The sequence below is a fragment of the Physella acuta genome, unplaced genomic scaffold (genome assembly GCF_028476545.2).
Source record: "Physella acuta isolate Inbredline_101_S28 unplaced genomic scaffold, ASM2847654v3 ptg000570l, whole genome shotgun sequence".
In the NCBI taxonomy this organism is placed as follows: Eukaryota; Metazoa; Mollusca; class Gastropoda; family Physidae; genus Physella; species Physella acuta.
Genome location: NW_026732089.1, coordinates 562062 through 578982, shown reverse-complemented (window position 1 = coordinate 578982; position 16921 = coordinate 562062). Strand labels below are relative to the sequence as shown.

The following is a 16921-nucleotide window of genomic DNA, read 5'->3' as shown; positions in this document are numbered from 1 at the left end:
TAGAAAATAACTATTTACATACATTTGATGACAAAAAACGTGGGTACGTTCACCATCAAATTTCCCGACCCATCTGCCCGACCCACGTTTTTTGTCATCAAATGTATGTAAATAGTTATTTTCTACTTTTTAGTCCACAAGAAAAACGTGGTTTTTTAAAAAGTTTTTTTTTAAGTATTTTATTTTCTCCTTTTTAGTCCGTTGCTACACATGAAAAACGTGGTTTTTAAAAAAGTGTTTATAAATACACGGACTAAAAAAATCTTGAGCGACCAGGATTCGAACCTGGGTTGTCGCGGCCACAACGCGAAGTACTAACCACTATACGATCACGGCCAGCGCGCTCACATCGATTGGGGCCGAAGTAACTGTGTCTATAGGCCTCCAGTCTTGTCGGTATCTTTAGAAATCATGTCCTCAATTTTATGGTCCTTGGGGCGTAATTAAATTAAGCTAATTACGGTCTCTAATTGCTAGTTTTTATGATTGCATCTGAAATTGTTAGGCGAAAGTAACCTGCATGCCAAATTTCAGAACTATAGAACAATCAGAAGTGGGCTAATTTTCGATGTCAATTTTAACAACAAACACACGCGAAGCTGAGTTAATAAAAACGTGTTAAATATGGATAATAAAAAAAACTTTCATTACATTAATGAAAAAAATTTGAAGAAATAATAATAAATAGTTTTATCAGACTTTACCAATATATTGATATATAAAATTATAAACCTATACTATTAAAATTAAGAAAATTTGAAAAATTTACTTTGATTGCAGGATGCACCACTCCATCCAGCTATACATGAGCAAGACCCATTTACATTGTCACAGTCTATTGTTTTGCTCATGTTACAAAAGCATTGGTTGATGCAGTTTAGTCCAAAATGTGTTTCGTTGCATGCTGAGGATATATTGACTAATTAAAATTTATTTATTTAGGTATAATTTTCACCATTACTTTATTTAGGTCAAGCCCGTTCTTAATACCTAAAAACATATTTTAATCTAATTTTTGAAAGGGAACTTTTTTCCCTACTTAAGGAAAAATAGTTTCGTTTTAGGAAATAAAAAACAATAATATGAAAAATTCTTTTAACAATATTTTAATAATTTAATCTTTTTTAAAAAAAAAATAATGAATTCAATGTGTTTTCAAATACCTTGACATGTTCCATTCTTTTTTTCATACCCTGTTACACATCCACACTCAGCCGATCCATTAAGATTGATGCATCGTTCATATTGACCTGAGCAGTAGCTGGTATTTAAGCATTCATTGATATCTGTATCACATTTTGTCCCAGTCCATCCTGATGCACACAGACATGACCCTGTTTTGTCATTGCAGTCTATTGTGTTGTTCATGACACAAGAACACTTGTTCCCACAGTAAAAGCCATAGAATGTTGAGTTGCATGCTGAAAAAACAATTTAAAAAAAAATTAACTGCATTTAAGAGACACATATCTTATGAATGTTAAAGTTAGATAGTAAAAAAAATAAAAAAATGAAATACTGATACCTAGTTTTGCATATATATTAATACATTATTCTTATTACTAACAAAGTCTACTAAGCAAAAGCTATAAAAGTTATTATAGTAGATCTATGTTTAACCAATTTTAAATGTTGTAGTTGTACTTAAAGTAGGCTTGTAATTCTTAATTAACATTGTTTAAGCATTTATTCTTGTTATGAATAAAAAAGTGAATATATGTTTAAAAGCTGGTAAATTAAAATCAGCTTCATATATAAAAGTTTCATTAACTGAAATGTTAAGAACACTTTAAATTTTAATATTTCTCTTACTACCATTCACATAAAAATTGATTTACCTTGACAAACCCCTGTTTTGTTCTCAAATCCCAGTTCACATCGACATTCAGCTGTGCCAGGCAAGTTGTTACATTCTTCATGTAAACCAAGACAGTAGCTTTTATTTAGACATTCATTTATATCTAATTCACAGTTTTTACCATTCCAGCCACTTTTACAAAAGCAAGCTCCAGATGTATCATTACAATCAGCTGTGTTGTTGAAAACACAAGTACATTTGTTTTTGCAGTTTGGGCCATAGGTTGTTGAATTACATTCTGTTGTAAAGCAGTGAATTAAAGCAATGATTAGTATAACAATTTTTCAACTAATGTTTATTTAAGTAAGTAATTTTGGAAATAAAAACATATTTATTATTTATCTTCTTCTTTTCTTCTTCGTTCTTAATTATTAGTGTTGAAGGGGATCGAGATTTATCTGCCCGTGGGTTTGAACTCGAGCACTTTGTTCGAATTTATCAACCATCAGCTTTTTGCTGACTCAACCACACCTTCAACACAATTAAGCGTTACGTGTCAACTGGTTATGTGCCATTGAGGCCATTGACTCCGATTTCAGCCTGCTTTTCTTTTTGGATTTGCTTCCATAGCCTTTGTCCAACCAAGAACAAACTACAAGGCAGCAGTTGTTTAATTTTGGAGTTGTCTCTCCTAGAGGAGTGGCTGTCCCCAGCTAACGAGCCTCATCTGCCCGAAGGTTCGAACTTGAGACTTTTCGGTTTAGCAACCATGAGCTTTACTCGACCACGTCGACCCCTTAATTATTTATTACTCAGAAATGTTATTAAATTAACTTTTTCCTTTGAATCTCTTGATATAAGTCACTAGAGATATTTTGATTACTATTGCAGCTAGTCTGTACTTCTAATTAATTATCTATAATTTGTAACTGAGAAATGTTATTAAATTAACATTTTGCTTTGCCTTTCTTATCCTTTATTTATGTCACTGTACATATTTTGATTACTATTGGTGCTAGTCTGAACTTCTTATTAATTATCTTACTTACACATCTGTAACAAAAGAGTTATGTGAATATGAAAAAAACTTGCATTATTGCATGTGGGTGGTGATGGTGAAAGTAAGTCCTACTTAAATAATACCAGTAACAAAAATATTTCAATTTAAGTATTCACAACCTTTGCAAGTTCCATTAACTTTATGATAGCCAGCTTCACATCCACATTCAAATGATCCAGCATAATTGTAGCACTGTTCATGTAAGTCAACACACAAACTAGTATTTAAGCACTCATCAATATCTACATCACAAAGAGTGCCATTCCAGCCAGTTTTACAACTGCAGTTTCCTGAGGTTTTATCACAAACTAAAGTGTTGTCCATATTGCAGTTACACAATAGGTTACAGTTGAATCCATAATGTGCTGCATCACACTCTGTAAGAAAATATATTGAATGTTTTAAATTATAATTATACACATTTTTATACTGTTTCCAATTATATCCTATGAGGCAGTATAACTGCATTTGGCCATTGAATCGGTGAATTGTAAAAATGCATGATTTTCCAAAAATTCTTATACCTAAAGTAGGCTAACAGAAAACGTGAGTGAACTCAAATAATTCTTACAACATCTGGGAATTATGTGTTTGACGTTCCAATTTTTAATTTGATTAATTATAAAGTGCTTTCAAGCTATTTAAAAAAAAATTAAAATGTGTGCAACGATAATAAAGTATATAAAATTAAATTTAAAACAACCGATTATTTAAAAAACAATATGTACCTCTGCAAGAGCTGTCTGAAAATCTGTAATATCCAACATCACATCTACATTCAGCTGAACCATTCAAATTAAAACAACTCTCATGAAATTGGGTACAGTAGTTAGGAATTTTACACTCATCAATATCCAGTTCACAGTCTGTACCATTCCATCCAGATTTACAAACACATTCTCCAGTGCTTCCATTACAGTTCAATATATGGTCTACTACACAGCTGCATGCATGTGAGCAGTTATAACCATATGCTGTTCCATTGCAAACTAAAAGTAAGAAAACAAAAAACAATTGAATAGTATTTTAATAAAATTATGAAAAAATACTTCAATACGACAACAACAAAAAATGATTGATATTTGAATAATTTTCTTATGAATTGTGACACCTTGACAGTAGTGACAAAAACTGATCCCTCGAAATAATGATTTATGAATGAATATTTGAATGATTGAAGATATCCATGTCTGCTAATAGACCCATCCAAAAATAGGTGTGTTAGGTTGTTAGTATTATTGTAAACTTGACTAGTTTTATGGTTAAAAAATAGGGTTAGGATTATGGTAGGAATAGGGCTGGGGTTAGGGATAGGGTTAGCATTGACATATGCAAGCCAAGTGTGTATTTTAGTTAATTAACAGTATCATTACACCCCTTCTTTTAAGAAGGTCCTATTAACGGACACTGGTATAAAAAATTCCCCAAATATTTTTCTTATGAATTGTGATACATGTATTTTACCTTGACAGTGGTAATCAAAAACTGATCTCTCAAAACCATCAGCACACCTGCACTCATATGACCCATTTTGGTTAAAGCAAACTTCATGTATTTGGGCACAGAGGCTGATGTCCAGACATTCATTTACATCTTCATCACAGTTAGTGCCAGTCCATCCACTGACACATGCACATTGTCCTGTTTTATCATCACAGTCGTATGTGTTCATCATATTACAAACACATTGTTGTGCACAATTAAAGCCATAATGTGTTTCATTACAAGCTGGAATATTGAAAAAAGAAGTAATTAAATTCCTATTATAAAATAACTACAATTATTTTTATTCAGTGTTAAATACAATTCTAATCTCTTTGAATAAATAAAATATTAAAGGAGGAAAACTTATAAAACTTCTAATTAATTATAATAACACAATCAGCCAAAGGAAGCTACAATATTAATGGAAAAACATCAGTACATATTTATATTTAAAAACTATGTTAATTGCTCTAAAGAAGTTTTTAAAAATGATTATAATATACGAGTTATTTAGAAAAAAATGCAGGGTCAATTTAGATTTTTCAAAAATATTTTAAAAGATTTTTTCATGTTGAATAATTTTAGGATTTCAGAAATTATTTTGCAGTTAAAAGATTATATTCAAAATATATCTTTTATAAGATAAAATTAGTATGATACTGTAGTTTACTCTTTATAAACCAGCCTACAACAATGAGTATTTTTTAAAGCAATTGCCATAGCAGGTTTTGTGAGTAGAACGTTATATGCTATTAAAAACTATGATTCGATGATCGAAATAAATTTAAATCTTTTTCATATTTAAAAAAATTGTGTTAAAAAAGCTGACGGTTATGATTTTCCTAATTTGATTCAAATTATGTATAACGTCAAAATCTGCAAGGGAAATAACTATGTCAGTCATGAACGCTAGTATTATTAAAGTTACATCCCCTGTAGGCTGTTATTGTTTGTTATTTGTAGAACAGAGAGAACAGTGAGTATAAAGTGAAAAATTCTCATCTGAACACCAACCAGAATGGTCAAATAAATAATACTGTTTGTATTCAATCTGCATGTGCCATTTTTATAATCTATCATTTATCATTCAACATATAACAATAAAAAAATACATTATGTAACAGCTTTGTGTACAGTTTAAATTACCTTGACAAATATTATTAACTTTTTCAAACCCAATCACACATGGACATTCAGCTGAACCATTCAAATTACGACAAGTTTCATGTGGTCCTGTACAGTAGCTCAAGTTTAAACACTCATTGATGTCTTCCTCACAGTTGACACCTTCCCATCCAGATCTACATGAACAATTTCCTGTCACATCATTGCAATCTGCTGTGTTGACTAGGTCGCAGCTGCATGTGTTTTCACAATTAAGGCCATAGTGGGTCTCAGTACATGCTGAAAAATAATTTTATTTTTATCAAAACATTTATATCACTTACAAAATAATTCAGGTAAAGAAAATATTAGTTATGATACAGGACAGCAGAGTCAGATGGTAGGCCTACATTCCATGAACTGGAGTTGGTATGATTCCTTAAGTTCTCCCATCTCTGATGGGTACCTGAATCATGTTAGGGACAGTAATGTTGGTGGGCCTAGTAATGACACCACTAACCCTCCACCGGCTGATGTCTCAGAAAGAGGTGAACTCTACTTCATTACCCCACACAGCCGGGCATGTTTGATTATGTTACTAATAATGAAAATGGCAAATAAAGTACAAGTATTTCAGAATGTGTAAACAAGTAGAAAACTTGTATACAACAATTTGAAATAGAAGTGATTTGGTATAGGTTTAACAGCCTTGCAGTGTGGTTGTACACTAAAAAATTCAAAAGACTTCGTAATTTTACCGTAAATTATTATCATTTTAGTAGAATGAAAAATTCTATATACTTTGTGATGTTACCTTTGTAATTTTACCTTAACAGTTATTCATGTGTTGCAGAATACAGTTATAAATACTTTGTAGTATTACCTGTGCATGTGTTATTTGATGACCATCTTTCAAAACCAACATTGCATAGGCATTCAGCTGAACCATTTAGGTTGTGACAAATTTCATGTAAACCTAGACAGTAGTTAGCATTGATACACTCATCTATGTCCTCATTGCAAAAAGTGCCATTCCACCCTTCAACACAAAAACAAGCTCCATTTACATTGTCACAGTCTTCTGTGTTTTCCATGAAGCAGTCACAAGGTTCAGCACAGTTCCATCCATAATTTGTTTCATTGCATGCTATTAGAGTAATTTTAAAATCATCTTTTTACAAAACTGCATGTTAAAAAAATTAATATTTAACCTAACAACTTATATTTCAATGAAATAACTCTATAGTCATATGTTAATATATTATTTATAAATTAGTGCAAAACAACTAAAACAAAGTCAAAACAACTATAAAGCATTACCTTCACAACTGTAGTTAAATAATGATCTTTGAAACCCAATGTCACATAGACATTCAGCAGATCCATTTGAGTTAAAACATATTTCATTCGCTTCAAGACAGTAGCTGATATTCAGACATTCATCCACATCTTCATCACAAATAGTGCCATTCCAGCCACTAGCACATGTGCATTCTCCAGTGGTGTCATTGCAATCTTCTGTGTTGTTGAGATTACAGCTGCATGTGTTGGCACAGTTCAGACCATAGTGGGTAGCATTACATGCTGGGATAAAACACATGTAAAAAAAGGATGACTAGTTTTAGTTGAAAAGAAAAAAGCATTCATTTCATAAACCAATTTATGGTTTAAAAAGTGTGTGAGTTTTAAAATATAAGCACTCATTTCAAGATGGCAGAATTATACAACAAATTTTTATCTCATAAATAAGTATGTTTTTCTGCATGGAATTTCATAAAAATCAATTACCTTGGCAGCTTTCATCAGTGGTAGAATTCTCATATCCAATATCACACCTACATTCTGCAGATCCATTTAAATTAAAGCAGCTAGCATGGATGTGAGAACAAAAGTCAGTCTGTTCACACTCATCAATATCAGATTCACAGTTGATTCCTTTCCACCCAAAGAAACAAGAGCATTCTCCTGTACTGTCCAGGCAATCTACTGTATTCTCCATAACACATGAGCAAGGATTTGAGCACTCATAACCGAAGAAAGTGTTATTACAAACTGTAAGAAAATAGGAATACAGTAGCAATATATTTTAAAATTAAAGATCTTTATAACGTACATTTTGACATATATTTTTTCCTGCAAATATCTAAAATAAATGATTTATATCAAACATTTCAAAATTTCTTTAAAAAAAAAACATTATATGACAAAGATATGTTTAAAAAAATGGTTAACTTCAAACACATTATTTTGTTTTTTAAAACGATCAAAATCCATGAAATAATATTCACACATCTGGTAAATCAAAAATTAAATTTAACAATAAGAAATTTGTTAAAAACATTGTTAAATGAATAAAGTACACATTCAACCACCATTATGAGTGAAAATATCTTTTGTAAAATAATACATTTTAGTATCGTAAGCAAACAAATGACTTAAAAATCTAAGCAAAATATTTACTGCTAAATTATTCAATAAATTACCTTGGCACTTGTGATTCAGTCCTGATCTCAGATAGCCAATCTCACACCTGCATTCTGCTGATCCATTCATATTAAAGCAAACTTCCATGTAACCAGGACAGTAGCTGGCATTAAGGCACTCATTGACATCTTCATCACAAGTGGTGCCATTCCAACCAGCTGCACACAAACATTCTCCTGTGGTGTCATTGCAATCAACTGTGTTGTTTAGGTTACAGCTGCATGTGTTGGCACAGTTCAGACCATAGTGGGTAGCATTACATGCTGGGATAAAACACATGTAAAAAAGGATGACTAGTTTTAGTTGAAAAGAAAAAAGCATTCATTTCATAAACCAATTTGTGGTTTAAAAAGTGTGTGAGTTTTAAAATATAAGCACTCATTTCAAGATGGCAGAAATTAGACAACACATTTTTATCTCATAAATGAGTATGTTTTTCTGCATGGAATTTCATAAAAATCAATTACCTTGGCAGCTTTCATCAGTGGTAGAATTCTCATATCCAATATCACACCTACATTCTGCAGATCCATTTAAATTAAAGCAGCTAGCATGGATGTGAGAACAAAAGTCAGTCTGTTCACACTCATCAATATCAGTTTCACAGTTGATGCCTTTCCACCCAAAGAAACAAGAGCATTCTCCTGTACTGTCCAGGCAATCTACTGTATTCTCCATAACACATGAGCAAGGATTTGAGCACTCATAACCAAAGAAAGTGTTATTACAAGCTGTAAGAAAATAGGAATACAGTAGCAATATATTTTAAAATTAAAGATCATTATAACGTACATTTTGACATATATTTTTTCCTGCAAATATCTAAAATAAATGATTTATATCAAACATTTCAAAATTTCTTTAAAAAAACATTATATGACAAAGATATGTTTAAAAAAATGGTTAACTTCAAACACATTATTTTGTTTTTTAAAACGATCAAAATCCATGAAATAATATTCACACATCTGGTAAATCAAAAATTAAATTTAACAATAAGAAATTTGTTAAAAACATTGTTAAATGAATAAAGTACACATTCAACCACCATTATGAGTGAAAATATCTTTTGTAAAATAATACATTTTAGTATCGTAAGCAAACAAATGACTTAAAAATCTAAGCAAAATATTTACTGCTAAATTATTCAATAAATTACCTTGGCACTTGTGATTCAGTCCTGATCTCAGATAGCCAATCTCACACCTGCATTCTGCTGATCCATTCATATTAAAGCAAACTTCCATGTAACCAGGACAGTAGCTGGCATTAAGGCACTCATTGACATCTTCATCACAAGTGGTGCCATTCCAACCAGCTGCACACAAACATTCTCCTGTGGTGTCATTGCAATCAACTGTGTTGTTTAGGTTACAGCTGCATGTGTTGGCACAGTTCAGACCATAGTGGGTAGCATTACATGCTGGGATAAAACACATGTAAAAAAGGATGACTAGTTTTAGTTGAAAAGAAAAAAGCATTCATTTCATAAACCAATTTGTGGTTTAAAAAGTGTGAGTTTTAAAATATAAGCACTCATTTCAAGATGGCAGAAATTAGACAACACATTTTTATCTCATAAATGAGTATGTTTTTCTGCATGGAATTTCATAAAAATCAATTACCTTGGCAGCTTTCATCAGTGGTAGAATTCTCATATCCAATATCACACCTACATTCTGCAGATCCATTTAAATTAAAGCAGCTAGCATGGATGTGAGAACAAAAGTCAGTCTGTTCACACTCATCAATATCAGATTCACAGTTGATTCCTTTCCACCCAAAGAAACAAGAGCATTCTCCTGTACTGTCCAGGCAATCTACTGTATTCTCCATAACACATGAGCAAGGATTTGAGCACTCATAACCGAAGAAAGTGTTATTACAAGCTGTAAGAAAATAGGAATACAGTAGCAATATATTTTAAAATTAAAGATCTTTATAACGTACATTTTGACATATATTTTTTCCTGCAAATATCTAAAATAAATGATTTATATCAAACATTTCAAAATTTCTTTAAAAAAAACATTATATGACAAAGATATGTTTAAAAAAAAATGGTTAACTTCAAACACATTATTTTGTTTTTTAAAACGATCAAAATCCATGAAATAATATTCACACATCTGGTAAATCAAAAATTAAATTTAACAATAAGAAATTTGTTAAAAACATTGTTAAATGAATAAAGTACACATTCAACCACCATTATGAGTGAAAATATCTTTTGTAAAATAATACATTTTAGTATCGTAAGCAAACAAATGACTTAAAAATCTAAGCAAAATATTTACTGGTAAATTATTCAATAAATTACCTTGGCACTTGTGATTCAGTCCTGATCTCAGATAGCCAATCTCACACCTGCATTCTGCTGATCCATTCATATTAAAGCAAACTTCCATGTAACCAGGACAGTAGCTGGCATTAAGGCACTCATTGACATCTTCATCACAAGTGGTGCCATTCCAACCAGCTGCACACAAACATTCTCCTGTGGTGTCATTGCAATCAACTGTATTGTTTAGGTTACAGCTGCATGTGTTGGCACAGTTCAGACCATAGTGGGTAGCATTACATGCTGAAAAATAGGCGTCTTTAAGAAAACATAACAACCAACTTAAAATATTTCCTTTTAAATTAGCCCCATATAGAGTGAAGATGTATCAGGGGCGGAACTACAGTGCCGCCAGACCCCGCAATGCGGGGGGGGCCCACGCCATTTAGGGGCCCATTGCCGACCATAATCAATTTTCTTTTACAGTTGAAAAATAATTATTTTCTTTCATTTTTGACTTGATTGTTGTTTGGTAAAAAGAATACCGTAGCTGCTGTTGATTATCTTTATTTTATAGCCACCATCCCGAGTCCTCTTTCTCCTACAATCAAACACACGATGTTGACGGCAAAATTATTTTGAAAATAAATCCATCGCGTGAAAGATACGCAAACGTTCAAACCACTTCTATGACTTATATCCCCTTTTTAAATAGTCAAATATGTGTGCTCTTAAGCACCTTTTAATAGATCTGCTCTTAACAAATTTAAAAGCAACTTCTCTGAATTATTATTTAAAAAAAATACATAATAAGGAATGACAAAGCATGAAAAGGAAATGTATTTAAGATTAATAATATAAATAAAAAAAAACATAATAATAAACATAACGCGAGAAACCATTACAGGTACAAAGTTTTCATGTTTCATATTCTTTTGACCGACTTGCTTTCAGGCAGCAATTTAGCAAACGTTTATTATAGCTGAGATTTTTTCTAGTTGGAAACTTCGAAGAATGTTAATGTATTTGTATTAAATTGGAAAATAAAAGTATACAAAAAAAAAAAAATAAATAAATAAATAAAATAAAGAAAAGCCGAATAACACTCACACAAATGACGTGTTGTTGTAACTAGATTTTAATTTTTAATAAAAACTAAATATTATTAATTTTCTTTTAACTCGAACAAGCCCGAAAAGAGTATTCTATGTTGGTATTTTGTTTATATATATATATATATATATATATATATATATATATATATATATATATATATATATATATATATATATATATATATATATATATATATATATATACCTATATATATATATATATATATATATATATATATATATATATATATATATATATATATATATATATATATATATATATATGGGGCCCAAAAAATGTCTTTGCGGGGTGGCCCTTTTTTTCTAGTTCCGCCACTGAGATGTATTGTTTTTTTTTTCGGATATTAACAGGACTAGAAGATATTGATTTAAAAAAAAAATCCTATTGCAGTAAACTATACCTAGACATTTTTCATTAGTTGAAACAATTTCAAATCCAATGTTACATCTACATTCTGCAGATCCATTCAAATTAAAGCAGCTAGAATGGATGTCAGAACAAAAGGTCTCATTTTCACATTCATCAATATCAGCTTCACAGTTGTAGCCTGTCCAACCATGATGACAAGAACAGTTTCCAGTTGTATCATTACAATTTTCTGTGTTTGCCATGATGCATGTACAGGGGTTTGAGCATTCATAGCCATAGTATGTGTTGTTACAAGCTTTTTGAAAATAAAGAACATAGTACATTTTAAAAAAATCAGTGAAAATATCTCTTGTAAAATAATAAATTTTAGTATTGTAAGCAAACAAATGACGTAAAAATCTAATCTAAATATTTACTGCTAAATTATTCATAAATTACCTTGGCACTTGTGATTCAGTCCTGATCTCTGATAGCCAATCTCACACCTGCATTCTGCTGACCCCACCAAATTAAAGCAAACTTCCATGTAACCAGGACAGTAGCTGGCATTAAGGCACTCATTGACATCTTCATCACAAGTATTGCCATTCCAACCAGCTGCACACAAACATTCTCCTGTGGTGTCATTGCAATCAACTGTATTGTTTATGTTACAGCTGCATGAGTTGGCACAGTCCAGACCATAGTGAGTAGCATTACAGGCTGGAACAAAACATATGTAAAAAGCATGATGAATCGCAGTAAAAAATGTCTCAAAGTGGAGAATTTCACCCATGCTTTTTTTCTCAAAAGTCTTTGAGCCTCGCTACAATTTTGTTAATTGAGAATAATCGAAATGGTTTTATTCCGTTAGATAGTATGTACAGTTTGTAACTATAATTAGAGTCTCAACAACAGAATCGAGTGAGAAAAAATCCAAAGCCTAATTCTATACCGACACCATCGATGAGCGGCTCAACGACCAGTGTTGCGCTCCTTATTTCCCGAACCTATTAAAGTAAGAAAATTCAAACTCGAAATACCAAAATTTGGAATTACAGGCGTAGGCCTATCCAGAGGTGAACTTCATACACCACTGTTCGGTCACTTGGGTCTAATATCTTACCCAGAGTACACCTGGATGTGATATTAATGTCGCTCTGCACAATTACGGCCTGTCTCGTTCTGGTGGAGAGGTGGGAAGGGAGGGGGGATTAACCAAATCAGTGTGAACATAGCGTCAGTTTTAAGATAACTGTTGCAAACGTACATATACAATAATACATACATTCTAATAGAGAAATATGTTTAAATAATTGACAGTGATAGTAAGACAACTTTTTTTTAAAGAGGTGTCAATGGAGGGTGGGGGGGGGGGGTGGAGGCTGTAACCACCATAGCCTCTCCCCCTTCCTAAGCCACTGTATATTTTATTTATAATACGTACTATACATTTAATCTTCAGAATTTCTTTGTTAAAATACGTAATGGAATAAACATTCCTACGGGATATTTTTAAAAAGTATATCCTAAGCGTCGTCTTCATTTTGTGATATCTATAAAGAAATATTATGAAGTAAATTGAAGTAAATTATATTAAATGATGGTTTAGAAAATATTAGAGCTTACAAAAAACAAGAGATAAAAAAAATTGTAGAAAAAATAACTTAGATGAGCCTGTTGTCGTGAGTTAGTAAACAAAATCAGATATGCTAGTATAGTTTTCAATAAAATTTTGTATTAAAATTTAAACTAATGGAAAAAGCCAAATTACCTGAAAATTGTGTAGAAATAGTTGTTGGCTCTTCTGAAAGTGTTGGCCTAGTCAACTCTGTAGTTTGAGATGTGTGAACTTTTGTTGTTGGCACAGTTGATTCAGGTGTACTGGATGTGGGAACTTTTGTTGTTGACACAGTTGATTCAGATGTAAAGTATGTGTACACTTCTGTTGTTGGCGCAGTTGATTCAGGTGTACTGGATGTGTACACTTCTGTTGTTGGGGCAGTTGATTCAGGTGTACTGGGTGTGGGAACTTTTGTTGTTGGCGAAATTGAGTCAGTTGTAGTGGATGTGTACACTTCTGTTGCTGGCACAGTGAATTCAGGTGTACTGGATGTTGGAACTTCTGTGGTTGGCACAGTTGATTCAGGTGTAGTGTATGTGTACACTTCTGTTGCTGGCACAGTGTATTCAGATGTACTGGATGTGGGAACGTCTGTGGTTGGCACAGTTGATTCAGGTGTAGTGGATGTGTACACATCTGCTGGGGCAGTTGATTCAGGTGAACTTGATTTGGATACTTCTGTTGTTGGCATAGGTGATTCAGGTGTAACGAATGTTGGAACTTCTGTTGTTGTCAAAGGTGATTCAGGTGTACTGGTTGTGTACGCTTCTGTTGTTGGCATAGGTGATTCAGGTGTAACGGATGTTGGAACTTCTGTTGTTGTCACATGTGATTCAGGTGTACTGGATCTGTACACTTCTGTTGTTGGGACAGGTGATTCAGGTGTACTGGATGTGTACGCTTCTGTTATTGTTATAGGTGATTCAGGTGTTCTGGATGTGTACGCTTCTGTTGTTGGCATAGGTGATTCAGGTGTAACGGATGTTGGAACTTCTGTTGTTGTCACATGTGATTCAGGTGTGCTGGATGTGTACGCTTCTGTTGTTGGGACAGGTGATTCAGGTGTACTGGATGTGTACGCTTCTGTTATTGTTATAGGTGATTCAGGTGTACTGGATGTGTACGCTTCTGTTGTTGACACAGGTGATTCAGGTGTACTGGATGTGTACGCTTCTGTTGTTGGCATAGGTGATTCAGGTGTAACGGATGTTGGAACTTCTGTTGTTGTCAAAGGTGATTCAGGTGTACTGGTTGTGTACGCTTCTGTTGTTGGCACAGTTGATTCAGGTGTACTGGATGTGTACGCTTCTGTTGTTGTTATAGGTGATTCAGGTGTACTGGATGTGTACGCTTCTGTTGTTGGCATAGATGATTCAGGTGTAACGGATGTTGGAACTTCTGTTGTTGGCACAGTTGATTCAGGTGTACTGGATCTGTACACTTCTGTTGTTGGCGCAGTTGATTCAGGTGTAATGGATTTGGATACTTCTGTTTTTGGCACGGTTGTTTCAGGTGTAGTTGATGTGGCAACTCCAGATGTTGGCGCAGTTGATTCAGGTGTACTGGATGTAGGAACTTCTTTTGTTGAGATACGTGAGTCAGGTGTACTGGATTTGGATACTTCTGTTGTTGGCACAGTTGATTCAGGTGTACTGGATGTGTACGCTTCTGTTGTTGGCACCGATGATTCAGGTGTACTGGATGTGTACGCTTCTGTTGTTGGCATAGGTGATTCAGGTGTAACGGATGTTGGAACTTCTGTTGTTGTCAAAGGTGATTCAGGTGTACTGGTTGTGTACGCTTCTGTTGTTGGCAAAGGTGATTCAGGTGTAACGGATGTTGGAACTTCTGTTGTTGGCACAGTTGATTCAGGTGTACTGGATCTGTACACTTCTGTTGTTGGCGCAGTTGATTCAGGTGTAGTGAATGTGTAAACTTCTGTTGTTGGCACATTTGATTCAGGTGTACTGGATGTGTACACTTCTTTTGTAGGCGCAGTTGATTCAGGTGTAACGGATGTGGGAACTTCTGTTGTTTGCACAGTTGATTCAGGTGTAGTGGATGTGGGAACTTCAGTTGTTGGCGCAGGTGATTCAGATGCAGTGTATGCGTACACTTCTGTTGTTGGCACAGTTGATTCAGTTGGAGCGTTTGTGTAAACTTCTGTTGTTTCCATTGTTGATTCAAGTGTGCTTGATGTATACAGTTCCGGTGTTGAGACAGGTAATTCAGTTGTACTAGATGTGTACATTTCTGCTGTTAGTACAGGTGATTCAGTTGCTTGGGATGTATAAACGTCTGATATTTGCATAGATGAGTCTGGCGTACTGAATGTGGAAGTTTTTAATGTTGCTTGCATAGTCAAAGAAGGCACTGAGGTTTCAGAGTCCGTGCTTGTTTGATACATGGTAGTTGTTGCGAGTGCAAATGTAGAGCTACTTATTGAAACTTCTGTTGTGACCACTTCTGTTGTTAAAGCTGAAGATGCGGCAATTGTTGCTAAAAAGCAATTTTAAAAAAAAAAATAGAAAAAATAAAATACTCCATGTGGTATATTGTGGTTAACTTCAGTAAATTGTCCAAGAAGTTGTGATGCATTTAATGCCTGACAGTATATTATTTTCATCAGAATAACTTTTTAAAAATGTTAAATTATTGTAAAGAAAAATGATTTTCAAAGTAAGTTTTAAGTAGAGATAGACGTAAATAAATAAATGAATTAATATTCGCATAGACCAGGGGTCTCCAAACTTTTCAGTCCGAGGGCCGCATTAAATATCAAATTTCAGTTCGTGGGCCTGTTTCTTCCAGGCATGTCTTTGATTTTTCTGGGCAAAGTTCCTCAGCCATCATCAACAAACTGTTTTTCCGTGCACAAAAAGATCTCCGCGGGCCGGATGAGAGGACATCGAGTGGGCCGTAGTTTGGAGACCCCTGGGATAGACGATTGAATGATTGTATCTTGGAAGACAAGGCACACATACCGAGCAACAGGTTGAGAAAATCAAGATGTTGCCCATGTTTCAGCTTCTCTCACCTCACAGCTGATAGGCCATAAGGTGAGCCATTACCTGTACACCAACCGTGTCGCAGCTGCTATAGATAAACCCGAGTTGGATATATCTTACGGGGCTACACGCCTGCTTGATTTCGGAATGAATGGCTTGTATTTCCCAGTTAACGAGCCTCACACTGGGGAGTTTGTATGTTAGCAATCAGTGGCTTTCTCACCCAAGCAAGCCACCCCCTCGATATGCAAGTTTAACACCACGCGAATCACTGCCGTGACAATTAATTTACCATTATGTACTATTACATTGTGTTATTTTCAACTCCACTTCATATTCGCTAATCGTGTTTTAAAGTTACCGTCAGCATAAAATATATATATATATATATATATATATATATATATATATATATATATATATATATATATATATATATATATATATATATATATATATATATATACATATATATATATATATATATATATATATACATATATATATATATATATATATATATATATATATATATATATATATATATATATATATATATATATATATATATATATATATATATATATATATA

The 16921-nt window shown here is 33.2% G+C and overlaps 3 protein-coding genes across 3 annotated transcripts in view; all 3 read right to left on the bottom strand.

Annotated features, from left to right (window-relative positions):
• The window catches only part of LOC131946762 (uncharacterized), a 28680-nt gene extending 24908 nt beyond the window's left edge, over positions 1–3772 (bottom strand). The window contains exons 1-7 of the mRNA XM_059307689.1: positions 3731–3772; positions 3587–3640; positions 3168–3235; positions 2978–3050; positions 2848–2851; positions 1839–2030; positions 1164–1421 (exon numbers count right to left, since the gene is read on the bottom strand). Of these exons, the coding sequence (XP_059163672.1) occupies positions 1164–1421; positions 1839–2030; positions 2848–2851; positions 2978–3050; positions 3168–3235; positions 3587–3640; positions 3731–3772 (691 nt within the window). The remainder of the gene's footprint in view (positions 1–1163; positions 1422–1838; positions 2031–2847; positions 2852–2977; positions 3051–3167; positions 3236–3586; positions 3641–3730) is intronic.
• Positions 3773–4739: 967 nt separating this feature from the next.
• On the bottom strand, positions 4740–11960 carry LOC131946761 (multiple epidermal growth factor-like domains protein 6). Its single transcript, XM_059307688.1, has 11 exons — positions 11750–11960; positions 10252–10530; positions 9557–9820; positions 9091–9354; positions 8399–8662; positions 7931–8194; positions 7236–7499; positions 6768–7031; positions 6331–6594; positions 5490–5747; positions 4740–4753 (listed from the first exon to the last, which is right to left on the bottom strand). The coding sequence occupies exons 1-11, from the start codon at positions 11958–11960 to the stop codon at positions 4740–4742; spliced, it is 2610 nt and encodes an 869-aa protein (XP_059163671.1).
• Positions 11961–12145: 185 nt separating this feature from the next.
• On the bottom strand, positions 12146–15728 carry LOC131946760 (mucin-2-like). The gene is made up of 2 exons (XM_059307687.1): positions 13472–15728; positions 12146–12420 (listed from the first exon to the last, which is right to left on the bottom strand). Exons 1-2 carry the CDS (start codon positions 15726–15728, stop codon positions 12146–12148), a joined length of 2532 nt encoding a protein of 843 aa, XP_059163670.1.
• Between the last annotated feature and the right edge of the window lie 1193 nt (positions 15729–16921).